The 14857-nt window shown below is 36.8% G+C and overlaps 2 protein-coding genes across 2 annotated transcripts in view; both read right to left on the reverse strand.

Annotated features, from left to right (window-relative positions):
* KIAA1919 (KIAA1919 ortholog) overlaps positions 1-144 on the reverse strand; it is an 8363-nt gene extending 8219 nt beyond the window's left edge. The window contains exon 1 of the mRNA XM_009893625.1: positions 54-144. Within this exon, the coding sequence (XP_009891927.1) occupies positions 54-144 (91 nt within the window). The remainder of the gene's footprint in view (positions 1-53) is intronic.
* A 6651-nt stretch (positions 145-6795) lies between these two features.
* Positions 6796-14857, reverse strand: part of SLC16A10 (solute carrier family 16 (aromatic amino acid transporter), member 10) — a 30743-nt gene continuing 22681 nt past the window's right edge. The window contains exons 4-6 of the mRNA XM_009893626.1: positions 11505-11648; positions 8277-8505; positions 6796-7492 (exon numbers count right to left, since the gene is read on the reverse strand). Coding sequence (XP_009891928.1) covers positions 7257-7492; positions 8277-8505; positions 11505-11648 — 609 coding nt within the window. The 3' untranslated portion in view covers positions 6796-7256. The remainder of the gene's footprint in view (positions 7493-8276; positions 8506-11504; positions 11649-14857) is intronic.

Here is a 14857-nt window from a genome sequence, read left to right on the forward strand (position 1 = left end):
GACCGCCGGCCCCGCCCCTTCGCGCGACGGTGCGGGGAGGGGGCGGGGACTACATTTCCCGGCGTGCTTCGCGCCGCCGGAGGCCCCGCCCACAGCCGTTGCCGCGGAGACGGGCCCGTGGACAAGATGGCGGCGGTTTGGCATGCCTCAGCCCCAGTGTTAACCTTATCTTGAAGAGTTTTCCCAGCGCCTGCCGCCGGGTGTTTAGGACTGGTGTTACTGGGGCAATTAGCACCTGAACTTGCACACTGCAAATGGCTACAGCCCTGTGCCATAGCTGCTTTCATTATAATATTGAGGAACCAATTAATTAAGTGTGCCCTTGTGAAACCAGAAACTGGGGGTTATATGCAGGCCTCACTGCACAAAACTATAATAATAAAGTTTTTAAATAGATCTAAAAAATTATACTTCTTTCGGATCCCCTTTTATAAGTAATATGCCTTGCATGCAGCGGGTCAGACACAAAGCAGGTGCCTTTTTTGTCGTCTTTTTTGCTTTGTTTTTAATCAGTGTTGGCACAAAACTCATAGTGGGCCTTTCAGACAACTTAGCATAGAAGGTCTTTGTCTTCTACAATTGCCTGTGGCACGTTATGCATGCGAAGCTTGCCAAGAGACACACAGTTGTTGGGTCTGCTCTCAGCTTATATTAAAACACTCTTGTATAAATTTCTGCTACTTGCCAGGAGCAGTTCACCAGCTTTTTGGAGCGTTTCACATCATTACAGAGGTGCTACCCTCTACAGAGGGCTTTGACAGAAAGGCTTTGACTTTCTGCGTACTTGTTATTTTTAAGCCTCACGAACAACTCAAAGATAAAACAAAAAAAATCCAACTTGGAATTGTTTTCCGAGTGGTTCAGAACAGAAACACGCGCTAGAATATAACAGCCATTGCATGTACATTGCAGCAACCTAATCCTGTTTCTCCTGGCACCAGTTAGCATGTTGCAGGTACAGCTCTAATTAAGGATAACCTGAGGGAATGGATGTATACATTAAAAAAAAAAAATCTAGCTACAATGAATAACCAGACAAGATAACATGTAAATCTGATTGTTCATAACCACATTAATACCTTTGCAAGGAGTGCAAAGTCTTACTGTCAGGTATCTCCAGCACGCTGCTGGGCTTCTGTTCATAGGGTCATCGGTAGAGAGTATTCCAAATCAACTAATTTGAAGTATAAAATAACAGTATTTCTTTTCTGAAAATCATATATAAAGTCAAACTGCATTTCTAGACGTTAGTATTTTGCCTTGTTAATTAACTTTCATGATAAATGCTGGTATAAAAATAGCTTCCTGAAAAAGGCACAAAAGTATTTGAAATGTATTCCATAGGCTCCTCCTCATTTTTGTTTTACATACTTACAAAGAGGTTTTGTACCTTGAGGGTATACAAATGGCAACGGCACTCAGGCTCCTATAAAGATTTGGGGCATCTTTTTCAAATTTTAATTTGAAATACAAGCAGTCTAGAGAATAACCCCAAGTAGAATGGGAATGTTTTCCCCTTATCATCACATACATTTATTAAAGAAAAGGAAATATTTGGCCCTACTACAAAGGAAAGGTGAATGAACTCCTGTGATTTACTGAAGCTGTCAATGAGGAAACGCTTCATACTGCCAAGGTAAATCAAGGTGAAGTTGGTAGTAGGCCAGTAAATGATCAAAGGTCCACTGAATTACACTGGCAGTTCATGAAGAAAAATACACAGAGTTCTATAACACCACTCAGGTTTATTCCAACGCAGTTTCCCTCCCTCCCATAATTTTACTTCTGCCTTTTGTGAGTGCAACCATTCTGCAAGTTTGATATTAAACCCCAGAATGGAAAATACAGTAGATATTTTCCAGAGCATGTAACTCAAAACCAGTAGTTTTAAGTTTATAAGCCATTGGTCTTAAAATGGATCGTCAAGGCAATCAGAATGAAATGGTTTGCACCCTATATTAATTTAGGAGCAAATGTAATAGGGACATTCCAATCAGAGGACAGTGATAATAAAAGCTGTAGTCTTTTATGTGATTCAACAGTTATCAGAATCTAACACAAAATTACTTTTAAAATATGACAAGTTTTACAGGAGAACAAGACTAAAAATGATGCATGCAGTAACAAATAGGGCACTTAAGAACTACCATCTTTATTCTGAATAATTTGAGACTGATCACAGTTACTTTAGCACCATGGAAAACATTGGACATTCATTTCTTACCCTTCTAACAAAGCAGAACTTTAAAGAATGGAGTTAAGGCTAGCAAAATGTATATTCTTTAATATCAAAAACAACATACAAAATATGATGTCTATAAAGATACTCAAACATGTCAGTGTTATCAACATTAGCACACATTTTAGTATAAAATCACTCTAATCTTAGCATACGCAGTTCTGAAACATTGAAAGTGTTGACACAATATATATAAGACTAAAAGGCATATTGAAAGTATGCCAAAGTTTACATGACTAGAAACTCACTGGCTGTCTGGAACTGTAATGGTGCTGTGCTTGTCAACAGTGAAACACACAACCGAAAATAATTACTTCTTCCTCAGCAGTTTCCCACATGCCAGTGGTACAACTCCTGTATTTAAATGCAGAATGTTTATGTATGCCATGGTCGAAATACATTGTATTTATATATACATACACACACACACACTCTTTTCATATCAGAAGGCCAGTTCCAACAGAAGAGTTAAGATGCCTGAAAGTCAGCTTCCATAACACTTCCAGCTCCCTGGAGGGGAACCCCGCGCCCCAAACAAGGCAGCACCTCTGCTCCCAGAGGACAGCTGAGCCCCTCTGCCTGGGCTACTGCCCAGCGAGCGGCAAAGCAGGGAGCTGCCCCGTGCCAGCACAGTGAGAGGCCAGCTGCTTAAGCTAACCCATAAGGATGATACCAAAGATAGTAGCATTGATTCCCATCCTTAGATACTTCTTTTGGGGCCGCAAGGAAGCATCTCCTGTCCCTTTGGCATGTACTACCTGATGCAAATAAGCATTCTTGCTTTAAAAAGGTAGTGTCCATTTTTTACATTGTAAGGCGTGTGATCAAAGCATTCATCTAGTATGTGAGAGAACTGCCTTCAGCACTCTTGTGAGTTGATTCAACCTCATCTCCCACTTGCCTAATCTATCAGGCTATGGCTATTCAAAGGTTTAATGCAGGGAGGAAGTTTGAGAAAGGAAGGCTGAGAAGTACTGTCCATACCCAACGTGGTGTGCATCAGCTTTGATAGTCCAGTGTCTCCAAAGGGAAGGGGGGAATGTGTATGGCCAGACATCATACATGAACAGCCAAAGGAGAAATATGTCAGTTGTCTGCCTCATCTGATACTGCATATACCCTGAAGGACAGCCACAGAATTACTATGTTGTCTTTGACTTGAGTGAGCAATTTAGGAAGGTCCATAAATGGTCGCTGAAAGTGAACTTAGAAAAAAAAATTAAGTGTTAATGCTGAACAGACAAAGATCTGGATGAAAGAAATTCTAACTAAGAGTATGTTAATGTGAAGTCTTCGTTTGAGACTTGTACAGGTCCTTTAACATGTAGTCAGAATAAATCCAACAATACTTTTTTATTAATTATACATTGTATATTGTTGCATAGCTTAGATGTAATTAAGAACCTGAAAGGTTTTCATTATTTCAGATGCTTTGCTGAACAAAAATATTAAGATTTACAAGGATCCCATACCTACTGAAAAGACTTAAGTGTCAGCCATACATAAAACCAACCCCTTGCTAAAAATTAGGCTTGGTTTCAAGTTCCGGTGTATTAAATTACAGCATCAAGTGGGACTGGAAATTTCACACTGTGAAATTTCACTTTTAAGTGAATCTTTGTCTACCCAATTTCTTCTGAACATTTAATGGAAAAAGACCACTACTCTGTTTATAGGATGGGAGAGCAAGGTCTATGAAAAGTAACCTATGAACTGTTCTTAAGAGAGAGATACATCTGAAAGAGTTAAGGGTTTTCTTGAATTAATCTAATATTTTCATTTTAGAATCTACTCTCAACAAGATAAAATCTGGTCATCAAAATATGAGTCCAGTAGGTTTCCCATTAATAGGTTTTCACACCTAAAATTAAATTTTGTTGCAAAAATTTACATTTACTGAGTCAAAATAAAATTGAATATTCAGTGCTTCTCTCCTAGTTTTCAGAATAGCAACCATTTCTACATTATTCAATCATTTTTTCATAAACATACTAAGTAGTTGCTATTTGTGTTGGGTTTTTTTTCTATTTTGGTTGGGTCTTGTTTAGTTTTTTTCAAAAGGGAGACAGCTAACCTCATTTTTAAAACCTCAGGACATATAGAATCCAGTATCTTTCTAAAGTTTCTCAATGGTTAGTTAGCCTCACTGCTAACAATCTGAACTTTACTTTCATTTCAGCTGCAACTTACCTAGCTTTAGGATGCAATCTTATGCTTATGCCCAATAAAGACCATTTTCTATTGGACATTTCCCCCATAGACACAAGCTAACAGTAAAGATGCTAACAATTCTCATGCATTCATTTACTTTTTTTTTTTTACCTTTTCTGAAATATCAGTTTTTTCTGAAGCCTTCTCAATTTTAGCATTGTTATAAGACAAGCACTGGCAGCAGAAACAGGTTCATTATTACAACATCATCATAAAGCATAGCTTCCTACCCCTAACTCTGTTTACCTCTTGTCTGACATCCCATTCACTAGCTGTTTTTAACATAATCACTCCTAAACAATTATTCACTCATCATACCCTCTTCCCAGAGTCTCTGGGCTTTGGGATTTTTTAAATGCTGTCCTTCCTATTTGTGAGCATAATTTACATTTTTAGTTACTCAAATATGAGAGTTTGAATTTTTATGTACAAATACATTTTTAAAGGGTACAGCAATAATGAATTCATACTATTGTTATACTATTTCTGTATCATTTCTAAAACTTAATTATTTTATATTCTCTCCCGGATAACTTATATAGATACAGAGCAGCAAGTCAGGAAGATGTCACAGTTACATCAAGATGTCTGGTCACAATGATTTCAAATTGTATCAGTGCTAAAAAGCTGCCTTGTTTTTGGTTAAAAACTCAAAGCTAAAACATGAAATGTAAGATCTGTGATGAATACTAATTTCTCATAACAAAGCAAAAGGAAACAAAAGGCTTTTACCACGTGTACTCAACACCTTTTGCATTGCCTAAATAGAAGATAATACTGAATAACATGTTCTACAGAAATACTCCCAGCAAGAACAGCATAAGCTGTGAACATAATTTTTGTAATGAAGGCAGCATTTTGTAGTCATTTTAATGAATACTATGAGTATTTTAATGACATTTTAGAAGCATTTATGAGGTACAGAAGCACAAGTCCCAGTGAACCTAAAGGGACCTGTTTTACAGATTTATTTTTTCCTCCTCCAAATCCCTCCCATACACTTCAAACATTTTAAGATTCAATTCTTTTAAACTTCACTCATAAAACAGGGATTGAAATTCTGCAACATAAAAAAAGGTATAAGCTTTGGTCTTCAATAATTAGGATGCTTTACATGATTATATTTATAGGACTTTCCTAAGTTGATAGATGTAAACATTCTAAGCAATAGTATTGCTAACAATGTTTTATATCACAAATGTGCATGGGCTTTCTGAGCAATTTACAACTCTGGGGAAAGAAAAATAATGAAAACAAATTACAATAAAGGTCATAATTTTAAAACAGTATGCCTCTGGTTTATGTAAAGAACAGGTATTGTTACTAATTAAGAAAATGCACTTCAATGTGCATTTTGTCTTCAGATCACCTTTAGTTTACTCTTTTGCTATGACACTTCTAAACAAGAAAACAAAAATGATTGGTATTGAATGGACCTGAAATAAAGACTGTTAAAGTATTTTACTGTGTTGCTGATCCATATCCACAAATAATCAATGTCCTTGGAAGTGTTTTATGATAAACTGAAAGCAGTGTTTTCATCTCAAAGTACTATGCTTTCAAATATTTTTTCAGAGAAAGAGGTTTTTAGAAATACCTGCTTGACAAACAGTGCATAATACCTAAGAATACATAAATAATAGGGCCACATGTAGCATGTTAAGAAATAGGACATGCAAAGACATTTCTTTAGATCTCAATAAAATACGGAGCTATATCCTACATACAATTGAACACAGCTATAAAGACCTATAATAAACCTGCATGTTCACTTAGTGCAAAAATCTTTAATTGTTGAAGGTAATTTTAATAGCTCGTGTATATTTCCACATTAAAAACAACTTATTGCACTTAGAATGTATTCTTTAAAGCTGTCTTGTTTTTAAGAATAAAAAAAAAGAACCTAACAAGTACAACAGAATAATTTGAAATTTAGTATCATTCACAATACTGCTCCAAAGTATTACTGTCAGTACAATTCAAAACTATCAGCTATTCTGAGGTTTAGCCAAAAAAACAACAAAAAAAAAATGTACTCATACATTAATAGTATTGCTTTCATGAAATAAAAAAAAATATCATTCAGCAGCTTTACTTCTGAATGTGTTTGAACTCAGAGCTTAGTTTGTGAATATTCAAAACCTGTGCCCATCAAAAAATTCATCCTTAATGTTCTTTGTTTGGGATACTGTGAAAAGGTGAATCAATGCAAAACCAGGTGAATGTTTAAGCAAACTGAGCAGCAGGCTGGGCTATTTAAAGAAAATAAAACAGATGTTTAATAATTTAGCTTTCTAATGATTTCAGCAAGAGTTAAGGGAATCAAAAAGATGCATATTTGCATTCATGACATAGAATTGTAAAAGGCTGTAAAACAGCATGAGAAACTTCAAAAAACAAATCAGTCATGAGAGCTACTACATTTCCCAGTATAAACACCGATGGGTGTGCCTGCATTGGATGAACCATAAATGTTATTGAAGAATCCTGGGTCAGTAAACCAAAACCAGCTTTCACACTTCCAGAAATAGGTTCTGATGAATTAGAAAAATATTCTCTTCACACACAGAATCACTACGCACATACACACTAATGCTACAAAACTTCAAATACCTTGAAAATGTGACTTGAAATCAAACTCAATGACTCATCAAAAAAAAGTTCACTGATATAAAAGATACTTATAGCAGTTTTGCAGTTTGGGCAATAGTTCAAAACTTCTTCTGTATCATATAGTATCTTCAGCCAAAAAGTACAAATCTAGCTTCGGTAGAAGAAGGTCAGGCTGGTACAGGAAAAGAAAGCATCAAAAACCAGATTCCATGTCTTTGACCGGCTTTTCTGTAGTGTTCGACACCGAAGTGTTTTCATTTTCCAGCATTTTCTCAGTAGTTTCTCCATCAACAGGTTTTGCTCTTTCTTTTAACTTCTGCCGTTCATGGACCCACGGGATAACGCATAGTATAGCTCCACCAATAAGAGGAGGGACTCCAGCCAGGTAGAATGCTACATCATAGGTGCCAAGGTGATCACGCAGCAAACCTGGAAAGACAACGTTACAACTGATAAATAATAGGGCATCGGTATTTACAAAAAACATGTTTTTTTCTTTGGAATCAGAAACTTGAGAGCTGGCACAGATTATCATAACCACTAACCTGACTACCCGATGGCCAAATATAGGTATATATAGGTAGAAAGGTATTCCAGAGTTGATTTAAAGACTGCAGGTAACGAAGAACCCAGTATGTCACTGCCCAACTGCTCAATTACCACCCATTATTAAAAACACACATTTCCTATTTGAAAGTTGCTCATTTCAGCTTCTGCAGCACTTGAATCTTGCAATGACTTGGAGAAATTCTCCCTCTTTTGGTAACAGTTGCCTTTGATCAAGGTGCCTCTTAATCTTATTCTAGATACGCTGCATATATTGCATTCCTGGTAGCCGCTCATTAACAAGTGTGTTTTCCAACAATTCACTCTAATTGCAGTCTCAAAAGTCCTCCCATTAATCAAAATCTGTTCAAGTATTAGTACCTGTGATTGTGTATCCAGATCAGGAATTGCCTAGTCTATGCTATTCTAGCTTTAACGCACTTTTTAAGGAATGTGTTACATCTGCATAACAATAAAGAAGACTGAAGCAAACTTTAAACAGTACACTAAATTAATAACCCACAAGCAGCAGTTAAATTCACCACATATTCTGGAGCACATACCAAGAAAAATTCCAATGTAAATGCACCGCATATGATGTGGGAACAGAAAAGAGTCATGCAACCACAGAAACATATTTACAGGTAGAGACCATACCTATACTTACCTGCAATGGGTGGACCAACTGTCATAGGTATTGACATGAGTCCGAGGAGAAATCCTATGGCCTGGGAAACATCTTGAGCCCCAACAAGCTCAAAGGCAATAGGAGCCATAATGCAAATGAAGCACCCATCAAAAAGACCCATGAAGAGACAGACAGCGATGAGACCTCCAAAGACGTGGCACAATGGAATCATCATAGACATCAGGCCAATAAAGAAGAATGAGGCAACCTAAACACGACCAAGGAAAAAATATAAAAACACGTTGCTTCAAATCAGCAAAGATAAAGGAAATGGATGAGCTTTCTTGCATTTGTAGTGAATTGTCTGCCTGTATTTACTTTAAAATAAACATAAGCAGTCTCTATGCATTACCACCATCAGAAGTCATATACCAAGATAAAACAAACACATATAACTGATGACATGCAATCAATGGAATTCCATTTCACAAGTTTTCAAAATGCATTTGTAATCAAATATCCTGTAGTGAGGATGACTGTAAGGTCATTTCTTGTGCACCAACATTTTTTGAAAGTTACTCCTGCTCTTTTCAGAAATGAAATATCAAAAGTTTAATATAGGTAAACCACTATAACTAGACTCCTCACCGTTGTAATTTATGTAAAGATATCAGTATTATGAGTGATTACTTCAGGGTGCTTATATTCAACAGGTGGTATTTGAAAGTCTCATTTCACTTTTTCTATACAAAGGTATCTTGCTGTATTCCTATAGCCATGCAAAGATTTCATATTATAACCTTAGATTAAGATTATTTATTTGTTGTAAACTAAAGGAAACTGTCTTTCAGAAAAATTAAGCAGAATTATGAAGAAAATAAAAAAGAGCTTTGCTTATGTACCATCCATATGTCAGCACAGGAAACCAATGTCCCACCTAACTGCACAAGCACATTTTCCAAACAAGACATATGCATTATGCATTGGTCGCTTGTAGACCATTAACGAAAAACAGGTCACTTACAAACTACTAGACATCACAATTATTTGACAGATAAGTGACATCAAATAAATTCATATGAAAAGTCTTTAAGCAGACAACTAAATGAAAATTAACTTTTGGGATAGCATAAAAATTCTTTTAGGTAACGATGTACTTTATTTAGCATACCAAAGAAAAATGTTGTCAAGCATCTAAAGTATGGTATAGAACCAGAAACCGAAGAACTGGGCTTCTTATAGACACTTAAGGATAGATGTGAAGAAATTCTCAGTTCTGTGTATTCTGATATAGAAAATACAAGTATTATTTGAGATGAGTTTATATCTAAGTAGTAATGTGGTTATCCATAGACAAACTCTAAACAAGATATCATTGAGCAGATTCTTTGTATTATGGTATTATGGTAAAATCAGCACTAAACCCAGAATCAGTAAACTTTGTATCCGCAAGAAATAGAATGTATCATTCTACTGAAGACAGGATTTATAATCATGTTACTAAAGATTGAATTTGTAAAGCAAAATCCAGCAAAACCAGGTCCATAAGAAAGAATGCAGAAACAGAAAGACGAAGGTTGAACTGGCTGGGTAGTTTTCTTGTAAATTGTTCAATTATGAGACACTAGAGTTCTAAGAGGAAAGAGGTTTCATTTGTGTTAGTCAAAATTAGTTCTTAAATAATTTATGCATGAGATGGGATGATAGTATGAACTGTTGGACAATCCAGAATAATACTTGAGGTGAATATTCACTTTCCCTCAGAAATGCTGATTTGAAACAGGGGAGCTGAAGATGCTGGGGCATGGATTAGCAAAAGTTCGTGTGTTTTTCGTGCTTAAAACTAGGTGAAACCAACAGTACTCAGAAGTATCCTAGTTCATGTCCCAAGCAGAAGTCCATGTTTTTCAGTTCTAGCTATTCAAGGAAAAAAAATAAAAAAGCCTGTAGTTTTTACTGTAAGGTTGGTATTTGTGCTTTTTAAATCATGTGGCATCTTCATGCTGCCTTTTCACTTTTTATTTTAATACTGACATTACCTGAAAATATAACAATATGTATTAAATAAATGCAAATGAATGAGATACAGTCCCAGTCTCTATCATCAGGGAATTTAAAATTTATGTAACTGTGGCAACAAATACTCCATCTTCAGAAAAGTGGTTTTCCTAATTTTTATTTTCAACAATGTAGTACACATGATAGCCATTAGATGTCTCCCTTGTTATTCATTTTAAAACAACAAAACAAAACCACCCAGTAGTTGATAACACACAAGTTATTAAACTAAGGCTGTTCAAAAAATCTACACTAACACTGCTACTTTCTCAAAAAAAGTAGAATTTGTAAGTGTGGAGGGAAAAAAGTGTATATCCTCTTCCATCCCCAAGCTTCAGCATTTCCGGAAGCTGAAATTCATTCAGCAAAATCATCTCAACTAAGGATCTCTTATATTCCCGTGGCTTTACCAGTGTACACTATACACAGAATATACTTGACACCAAATTATCAGCTATGAAATATCATGAAAAGAGAACCAAAATCCTTAACAGAGGAACATTAGAAGAAAATTTTTCTGCAACCTTTATGAAATCATGGCATAAAACAGTTTGGAAAGAAAGCAGAATCTGGAGAATCCCCAAAGGTTTTTCTCACTCACATGGTAACGATTAGTAATTTCTTTCATTCCCAGCTGAAAACAGCCAGCAGGTACGTCCTGGTTTCCAAGAAGTATTCCATACCACAGACATCATGCTTAGTATTTAAATAGGGATTGGCTGGAGACAGGGGGGTAGGAATCTGCAATCACTGCTTGGGACAGGCTGAGCAACCAATCCTCAGGTGGTAAGAGCAACTTGTGTTGCATCACTTCATTTTGTATATTCTTTTACCATTATTGTCATTAGTATTAATTTTTCCTTTCAGTACTGTTCTATTAAATGTGCTTTGGTTGTTTGAGGGGGGTGGGGGCTGTGGGGGTGTGTTTGAGTGAAGTGAGTGAACAGCTGCACGGTCCTTGTTGCCAGCTGGTGTTAAACCATGACAAGGTAGTAGACACTTTTTCTTAGAATTAAAAAAAAAAAAAAGAAAAAAAAGATTCATGAACCAAAGGCTCCTAGTATCAAAACCCATACATTGAGTTTCCTAGTTTTGAAATTTCTCAAATTTGAATCTCCAATCAGTTAATTCTGCTTACTTAATAGTACGTGCAACCAAAGCCTTCAGAATATTGTTTGTACATTCCTTCAGAACAGTGTAAATACATACCTGTAAATAAACTTTTTTTGCACCAGGAATATAATCTGCAACTCTGCCAAAGATCAATCTGCCAACTCCTGAAGTAATGCCCAGACACAGTAGAAGCACTTCTTCTGGCACGCTGTCACCAAATCTGTCTTTTACATGCTTCATCTGTTTAAAAAGAGGGTTGAGAAAATAAAGTGACTTTAAAATTAAAAGGAAGATAAACCTTAGAAAACTTGATTTAAATAGAAGTAATCTGTGAATCTCAGACTTACAAATATGGCTACAAATGGTCAACTAACTTACTCTGCTTTTACAGATTTTAGAATAAGTTCTGCACTGGCTTATCAGTATTAAGTGCAATACAGTAAAAACAACCTAAAAACATACTGTTGTTTTATTCACAATTAAGGAACTCCATTCAAGAAAACAAGGCCGTGTCTAATACCAAGGAAATTGAAGAGAACCCAGAAGTGTTCTCCCCAATCACGTTTAATTAATCTATGACATTTACTAGTCATAGATTGAACGTAATGCAGAATCCACAAAGGATGTCTAGAACGGGCTGCTTCACTGGCCAAGGCATGCTTTCAGGTCTGAAGGTACTGAATGACTAAAGAGTACCACCACAGTACTGTTCTGTGCAGTACGACAGAGTTACATGCTACCAAACTTAGAAGATAGCTCAGGGCAGGAGCAAGAAGCAGGGGGCAGAGCGCTGGAGGCCAGACAGTGCAAGTAGGAGGGGCCCCTCCAGACTGCCTCATCCTGACATCCACAATCACCATGACATCCAGGGGCAAGGAGGAATAAGAGCAGGAACCACCTGCAGTGTCAAACACAACAGCAAGAGCTTCCAGGAGAGGGTGCAGCTGCAGCAACAAAGAATGGGGCAAGATGGAAGGATCAGCCACTTCAATCAAAAGAACTAAATCAACTGACTGACGGTCCTGACAGTAGAACATCAACTACAATGTTAAAAACCACCATTGTCAGTAGTTCTAACTTTTCCAGTCATGTTCAAAAAAAAAAAAAAAAATCGTAAGACTGGCTCGATGGATTTGCATTCCTTATAATCTTTCTGGTTCCAGAGTTTTTTGTTTGTTTGTGGTTTGTTTTGTTGTGTTGTTGTTTGGTTGGGTTTTTTTTAATCAACCATAAGACCAGAAATTTCCCATAAGAAAGATTTTTTGTGCAATCACTGTTTGAAACATGCTTGGCAATACCAAATATGCCAAAGTGATCATTAGAAGATGTAGAAATCATTCGTGTAGTGCTGCAATCTCTGTGCTCGTAAGTAGTTCTGAACAAGAAACTGTAGAGACTCAGAAGTGTGAAGAAGCAAATGGAAGAAACTGGTCTTCAGTAAAGATGTAGTAAAAATATTCAAGAGACAAGGTGACCACAGGCTGACAGACCTGGATAGCAAAAGCTGCATGCCAGTTTTTGTTATTAATCCTGATTATGTGATATCACTTCAAACTAGACAACCCTTATTCTCCTAGCTATAAAACAGAAAAGTCCAGTTTTAGTAAATACTTCTAGAGCAAAATAGTCAAGATTTTTTCCTGGCCAGAGTGTTAATACACAAGCAGAGCCTTTCCCCTGCCCCTCCACCCCCACCCCTGCCCCCCAATGTAAACAGGATTTGCTCAGTGATGGAGATTTTCTTAAGTATAAAATCAGTTTGGTTTTGTTTACACATCACAGAAAGTCTATTAAATCTAATATTAATTTGTCTGATATAATTGATTTTGTCAGAAAGCAAATTAAAAACATGGGTTAGTGGTTTTGTTTTGTTTTTGAAGAATAACTTCTAACTCCAATTGAAGACAGATGCTTGCTCTTTCTATTTTTGAGGGTTTTTTTCTTTGCTTTAAGACACATTTGGGAATAGGATCTGATGAAATTTTCCTTCTGGAATGATATTTAAACATAAAAGATAAGTTGTTCTATTTATTCCCTTTCTGTGAAAGACAAGAATAGGAAAAGCTGACAGTTTTCCCACCCCTACCTTTATGTGTCTGTCAACACCTGCTGGCCCAGCCAGCAAGAGAAGCCAAGGTATTTTCTGCCATTCTTGTCACCTGTTCCACTTGATGTTTCTGCAGCCTCTAGCTTGTTTAATCAGGAGACCCAATTCATCCACTCCCCCAAGGCTTTTTCAAGAGGTAAGATAAAGCTCTAAGTCTAGGTAACTATTAACCCTGCATCTGCAACTGAGTAACTGGATTTCTCAAAGCAGCACTTTGAGGGTGAAATGCAGTCCTCTTAGATCAATGGGGGAAAATACTGGATTCAATCAACTCCTTAAGTAGGAAGAGAACCACTACTCATCTCGATCTTCAAATACCTAAATTAATATCTATTTTTTTAGCTTTCACTCCTCTTAAGTATACCATAACCTTAAAGATGGCTGCCAACTAGATGTAAGGAGAAACTTTTTCCCCCAGAAGGGCAGTAGGCAGTGGCACAGGCTGCCCACAGAGCTTGTTCAGTCTCCTTCCTTGGAGGTTTTCCAGACCCAAGTGCACAAAGACCTGAGCAACCTGGTCAGATCTCAGAGGTGACCCTCTGATCCTTAACAGCATATTCAATCTTCAGTGATACGGTCACTAAGTAAGCTGTAACAGCAGGATTATTAACTGAATATCTGAAAATACAGTTATTCAGGATTAATTCAGTACCATAAATGCTACCTCATTGTGGACTTAGCAACATCTCTTGTAACTATAGGTTAAATTATTTATTTATGAAGAAGTAGCTTAAACGAGATTCAGATTTCCACAGATATTTAACTGATAGAGCTACCCAAAAAAATCCCATGATGGGCAATTACTTGTGAACCCTCTCAGGCAACATCTCATGCATTAATGCTCTTGTCATTGCAGAACTATAGAGACTGTAATTATATGACTCCTCAGGCAATATCTACAGCAGTCAAATGGGGACCCAGACACACAGCAGACAAAGGCCAAAGCATTTCCCTATGGGTTTTGCCTGTTCTCAGTAATGTAGCTAGCTCCTCACTCTCATTAGAGCTGTGTACATGCCAAATTGCAAGTTTGATTTTTCCAAATGTAGAAAAGGCCTGTAATTTTGTCTGAGCCAACCAGTACAAGATTTTCCAGAGTAGCATGGCTTCTTTACTATTTTCAAATCAAGACACAGACAGTGGACAATATAACTGAATGCATCCCTGGCACCAGAATTTTAACTTATATCCTTGCTCTCTATTATCAGGCCTACAAACACACAGATCTTATTGTCCAAATTCTCATTACTCCTAGGATGAGAGTAGAGGAAAGATTAGCCACTTGGTAGTGGTTGGAATGCTTTCAGATATATTGTCTTGGCTAACCTCTCTCCATCCAACC

This window comes from Charadrius vociferus, unplaced genomic scaffold (assembly GCF_000708025.1).
Source record: "Charadrius vociferus isolate BGI_N301 unplaced genomic scaffold, ASM70802v2 scaffold359, whole genome shotgun sequence".
Lineage (NCBI taxonomy): Eukaryota > Metazoa > Chordata > Aves > Charadriiformes > Charadriidae > Charadrius > Charadrius vociferus.